This window comes from Peromyscus leucopus, chromosome 20 (assembly GCF_004664715.2).
Source record: "Peromyscus leucopus breed LL Stock chromosome 20, UCI_PerLeu_2.1, whole genome shotgun sequence".
Lineage (NCBI taxonomy): Eukaryota > Metazoa > Chordata > Mammalia > Rodentia > Cricetidae > Peromyscus > Peromyscus leucopus.
The window spans coordinates 5,773,599-5,779,864 of record NC_051080.1 but is presented as its reverse complement, the minus strand read 5'-3'; the positions used below and the strand labels follow the sequence as shown (position 1 = coordinate 5,779,864).

At 42.1% G+C, this 6,266-nt stretch overlaps 1 protein-coding gene across 1 annotated transcript; it reads right to left on the bottom strand.

The window, feature by feature from the left end:
- Positions 1 to 2,503: 2,503 nt before the first annotated feature.
- On the bottom strand, positions 2,504 to 4,561 carry LOC114708518 (olfactory receptor 8S1-like). The gene has a single exon (XM_028891857.2). The coding sequence runs from the start codon at positions 4,105 to 4,107 to the stop codon at positions 3,178 to 3,180; it is 930 nt and encodes a 309-aa protein (XP_028747690.1). The 5' UTR covers positions 4,108 to 4,561; the 3' UTR covers positions 2,504 to 3,177.
- Positions 4,562 to 6,266: the final 1,705 nt, after the last annotated feature.

Below are 6,266 nucleotides of genomic sequence, written 5' to 3'. Positions count from 1 at the left end.
GAGCAACAGAAAGCAGATCATGTGCCAGGAGACTTCCAGGCTAAGAGTTCAAAGACTTTTTCGAGATTCCTTTAATCTTGTGCCACTCTGAATCAACAAGAAAAAAACTGATTCTCAGAATAGAAACACATGGACAATTACTCAGACTGTTTCTAATGCAGTCACACCATTGTTTTTTTTCCATGATTTTCCTATTCTAAGTATTTTTCTGAGAGTGCCATGTAAGCAGACTTTTGGGTATAGTAGTTCAGAAGGGTAGCTACTCATCGAGTAGCTGATGAGTGACCTGCGGACTGCTGAGAGAGGTGAATTGATGTCTTAAGTTTCTTGAATGTTGACTGTTTTGATTTCAATAGTTTAGCCATTCCCTGTAATGTACTGAACAAGAACGCCTTTTAATTGTTTTCTTTTCAAGATTTATTTTTGCATTATGTATATGAATGCTTTGGTTGAATGAGTGTCTGTGTATCACATGGGTGCCTGGTTCCTGAGCAGGCAAGAAGAGGGTATCTGCAACTCATGTCAGAGACGGCTGTGGTTATGGGTGCTGGGACTAGAACCTGGGTGGCTAGAGCTTTTAACTACTGAGCCGCCTCTCCAGTCCCAATCACTCTGTGGTTTTTTTTTTTAAATATTTATTTTGTTTTTATTTATATGTGTGTGTGTGTGTCTTTGCACCTGTGTGGGGATACCCTAGGAGGTGGAAGAAGACGTCAGATCCCCTGGGGCTAGAGTTCCAGGCAGCTGTGACCCTCCTAATGTGGGTGCTGGGAACCAAACTCTGGTCCTTCCCAACAGCAGCAAGTGCTCTTAACCCTGAGGCTGACTCTCCTAGCTCTAAGTCCCCTTTTCACTTTGGAAAGTCTTGTAAGTTACTCATTTGCCTCTTTAAACTGTATTTAATACTGTCCTGACTTCTGGCCAGCTTTTTAGGACCTAGAAAGCTTCTCCAAATTAAGAACACAGCAGAGAAAACACCTCAGTTCCAGGCCTCTGACAATGGAGACGCTGAAGAGCAAGCACAGACGGTCGAATCACAGAGAAAAACACTTGAAAACTCAGAAATGATCCCCTGCACCAGGTACATCCCACGGACCACCGTCTCTGATAATGTCATCCGGAACTCTTCTACTAACTCACCCTGGTTTAAAGACTCTCCTGCCACTGGTTCAGTGGAGTTGAGTCTCTCTAGTCTGCCACAATAGTGTTTTAAGTCCTGGTCTGTTTAACTCTGATACAACATTCCCTATGGTGATATAATTAGTGGGTGGATTGAGTTTTCCTGAGCGCACCAAGGAATGAATTTAATAGAATGCCTTTGATCATAATATATTGTCATCACTATGGCTCTGTTCACTGATTTATTGCTTCTCTTCTGAACACGTAACTTTCTCTTCCACATGGGTATCTCTTTTCTAATGTGTTCAATTCTTATCCTTTTGTTTATAGGGTTCTTGAGTGTTGTGAATGGCTGCATTTTTAAGATAATAAAAATAAAAGTGCTGTAGAAATAAGAGTGAATTATACAGACAAGATATGTTTATTTGCCCAGAAAACACAAAAGATTTTGTTAACAAACAATAAAAACTAAAATTGGGGTTTTGAAAATCGATGTTCCTGTGCAGAAAATGGAGGCCGCTTGACTTTAAGACAGAATTTATATAGAAGAGTGAACGTTGTATTAAATAACAATTGTGACACTAGTTAGGAGAAAAGGCTCTGTTTCCAGATTCTAGAAGGGAAACTTTTTCCTTGGAATATAATTCTTTGTCTGGTTTTGGTATCAGGATCTCATAAAATTACTTGAGGATATTTCTGCTTGTCCGTGTTTTGGGGGGGGGGTCTTTTTTAAAATTTATATTATTGCTTCTGATGAATTTTGTTAAAACTTTACCATAAGGTCATGCAGACTTGCAGTTTCTTTTATGAGAGGTTTTTAAGTACAAATTGAACTTTTCTGAGTCTACTTGAATGTGAAATTTAAAAAAAAATATTTTCAATATCAAATACTGGTAGTGGATTTGGAGAGCAGCTGGGACCTTCACATGCTGCTGGTGGGAACGTGGACCAGTATTGAAAGTAATAAAGCAATTTCTTTTAAAGTTAAACATTAAAGTCAATCCGACCCCATAATTCCTCTCCTGGGTATCTACCCAGGTGGATGATACATACACCTTCACAAATATTTCTACTCATATATGTGAATCACAGAACAAATGAATATATCACTATGCTGAAGGAAGAAGGCAGACACAAACATGCTTCACGCCATGATTGCATCTAGGTGAAATTCTCGCAGAGGCAAAGTTATAGTCATTGAAGGATGATCTGTGATTACCAAGGGCCAGAAGTTGAAAGGAAATATACTCCCAAAAGGCCCCTGGGAACTTAGTGTTAGGATAGAAAAATTTAACACATGATTGTAGTGGTGATTCCTGTCCCTATCCCTGCAGTTCTCAAAAAACGCCTTTATGAAACTCATCACAATATACAATGAATATATACCAATACCGCTTATTAAAATAAAGAAATGATCAAGCTGTACATTAAAGTTGGTGAGTTATATGTAAGTTATGCCGCAGAGTTAGATTATTTAAAAACTAAGGTCAAGGCAGACATCATACAGCCACCTCATATCCAAGGAGGAGGAAAATGAGACGGGGAAGCTACCAAGTCACACAGAAAAGATCATAGGTGCAGGAAGCTGGGTCGTCTGAGCCACGTTTGAATCAATTTACCACAATTCTGGACCAGCACTGGAGCTGAAACAGAATGGCCAGCCCACGGGGTCCCATGATCACCCCTCGTAAAAAGGCATTGACATTGATGCATATATAATGGGGCAGTGGAATTCTGCCCAAAGGAAAATGGGTCCCGTTACTAAAAGAAAATAGAAAGTATGGGGGGGGGGGTGGAGACAAACTAAGAAATGTCCTCTTTAAGATAAAATAATAAACAAGTATATTTAAATTAATTTCATAGCAGAAGAGTCAGATACTTAATGCCTTGTCTCTGAATAGAATTAACTTTAAGGCTGCCACGGGAAAAGGCATTACTCTGGGAAAACCCCAGTATTTCCACACAGCATCTGACTCTAGGGGCCATTCCTGTTAAGTCTCTCCATAGCTTGACCTTGGGTCTCTCAAGTGTTTTCTTCACCCCGTGTCTCTGATCGACTTACTCAAAATGCTGGCAGCATTTTCCAAGCATTCTTCCCACAGCTGCCATCACCTCCTTGTTCTTCAGGCTGTAGATGAGGGGGTTCAGCATGGGGGTGATGACGCTGTACTGCAAAGAGAAGATTATTTCCACGGGAGAACCCGAGGTGGGCATGGTATAGCGCAGGCAGGCTGACCCGAAGTACAAGATCACTATAGTGAGGTGGGAGGAGCAGGTGGAGAAGGCCTTGCTTCTGCCCGTGGTGGATCGCATCTTCAGGATAGCGGAGAAAATGCAACCATAGGAAGATGAAACCAGAAGAAAGGTTCCAGAGGCTTGTAGAACAAAAGACCAGAGCAAGACAGTGGCGTTAGTGGAGATGTCGGAGCAAGACAGAGGGAAGAGGGAAGGGATCTCACAGTTGTAGTTGTGTATGACTCCATAGTCACAGAAGTCCAACTTCACAGCGAGGAGGGTGTTAATGAGTGAGTTCAGTATGGCCAGGCCCCAGGATCCCCACACAAGCCCCTCACACAACTGCCTGCTCATCATCTGGCCATAGAGTAGAGGGTGGCAAATGGCTGCGTAACGGTCGTAGGCCATGACTGCAAGGAGCAAAGCCTCGGTGCCTCCAATGGCATACACAAAGAAGGCCTGGGCCAGACAGGCCTTCACAGGGATGGTTTTTGTCTCAGACACTAGATTTTCTAGCATCTTGGGCACAGAGACTGACGAATACAAAAGATCCACGAAGGAGAGGTAACCCAGAAAAAAGTACATCGGGGAACGGAGGTGAGCGTCAGCCATTATCGCTAGCAGAATCATGGAGTTCCCCGTCAGGGTCAGGACATAGATGACAAGGAAAATCACAAAGAGCACGGCTTGGACCTCAGCATCAGCAGACAGCCCAAGAAGGATGAACTCAGAGACGGCACTGAAGTTGCCCATAGCAACTTCCACTCCAAAACGATAAAACCTCCTCTTACACAATGCCTTCTCTTCTTCAAGTCAACGATTTCCTCAATACCCCAGAGCCCAAATTTCATTGGCTGTTGGTCCAGATGTGGTAACAACTTCTATGTTTTAAATACCACACATTCGTTATCAGGCCAGCCAGCTGCCCACATTGGCCATTTTCCCCCCTGACACGGGTTATTGGGCTTTTGTTGTTTTGGGATATTTTTAGATCTTCGGTTCTTCTGAAGAAAATGGGGATCTAAAATAACACAGACGAAGAGTAAAAATGAGGATCCCAAAGACTGGAATTCCCAGTTCAGCTGAAGAGTCACTGCAGTCACGGTGGGAACCTAGTCAGTCAAGGATGACGCTAGGGCTGAAAGAGAGAGATTTTTAAAAATATTTCGATGGTGATCATGTCAACATTGGCTGCAAATGGGGTATAGTAGAAGTTTCTTTGGAAGAAGGAAAGATAATGAACTGCCTGATCAACTATTGGCCTTCAATGTCCTAAGCATACACTATCTTTAATATATATATATATATATATATATATATATATATATATATATATATGAACTAACAAGAAGCACCCATAATAAAGCAGGTAAAAGGCGTGTAGTTGCAGTCATAGAGTTAATTATAGTTTCTTGTTTTAAGTCTCTCTTGCTCTGGTTGGCAGTCAGATATGGATGTCTAGCTCAGGGAGATTAATTTCAGCATCATCCATGTTCCTCATACTTTTAATCAATAGAGGCTAAGAAGCTGAATGAGGTCAGAGTTGGTTGGCTTCCATGGGACTTACACATTTTCTCTAGGTTCTATACCAGCAAAGTAAACAGTGGAAGAGTATATTTTCCACAAGTGGTTTACTAACTCTCGAGTACTAGCTTGCCCACAATGCCTACAGGGGGTTCCTGCTTTCCATCCTGACATATGTCCTTCATCTCCTGAGGACAGACAGACGATAACATTAATAAATCATTTCTCCTGAGTACAGAGACCATGGTGCCTGGGAGTCAGGAAGGAAGCTGCACCGTTGATGGAGTTTCAGACTCCTCAGAAAAAGAAATGTCACACCCAAAGCCAGCCCTGGCTGCAATCACCAGGGATGGCTTGCCTTATAGAAATATTTCTGACTTTAGAAATTAAACTGAAGAAATAAACCTCTTGCACACACCTGCCTCCCTGCCATCAGCTCTAGGGGTACCATAGCTCCTGGCCACACCCAGATTTTTACATGAGTTCTGGGGATTAGAACTTAAGTCCTCATATTTGTGCAAAATTCTCTTACCCAGAAAATTAAAATAAAACCTGTTTTGTGGTGGTTTCATGTGAAATTATGCAAGGATATTTAATGACATTATCAAAGGTCCTCACAGGGGTTTTTGTGTTTACTAGAAGGGTCCCAGAAGAGCTAGAGAAATTGTTCAACAGTTAAGGGTTCACATACTGCTCCTGAAGATGGCACATTTCAGTGCCCAGCACCCACACTGGGTATTCAGCTACAGATATGACACCTTATTCCGGTCTCTGTGGGCCCTTCACACATGTCAATACACCCACACAGACACACATATACATAATTAAAACTAGAAAAAAAGTAATAGGGTGCCAGAAAGTAAAATAATACTTCTATAAAAAAAAATCTTTTCTTTCTTAGTGTTTGAAATCACACTGGTTTTAGCCATTCATTTCTACAGACTCCAAATGAACCACACTTGAAGAAGTACAATAAAACGAGTTTAGTGGAAACTAAAGGGTGTGCATTTGAAAACCTCCTCAGGGAAGATTCTAAAAGGTGTATTTGAAACAAGTAATGAAAGCGGGGTCCAGAGAGCCAACACCCGCGTGGGAAGTGTGGGAACCAGCCGGTTATTTGGAGGAAGTCTTTGTCAGTGTCTTCTCAGATCTCTGGAATCACGACAGACCCCCAGTTTTAGAAGCAGAAGGGGAACTTAAGAAGCGAAGGGAAAGGGTGCTGGGAATGAACCTCATGGCAGATTTTGTCCTGACAATGTCTGCCGCGCCCACACATACCTGTCTGTCGGTAGGGGTGGGAGGTGGTTCTAAAGGCGAAATAAACAGCTCTCCGGAGCCCATAAACACGGCTTGGTGGATTAGGAGATACAGAACAAGGTGATTAAATT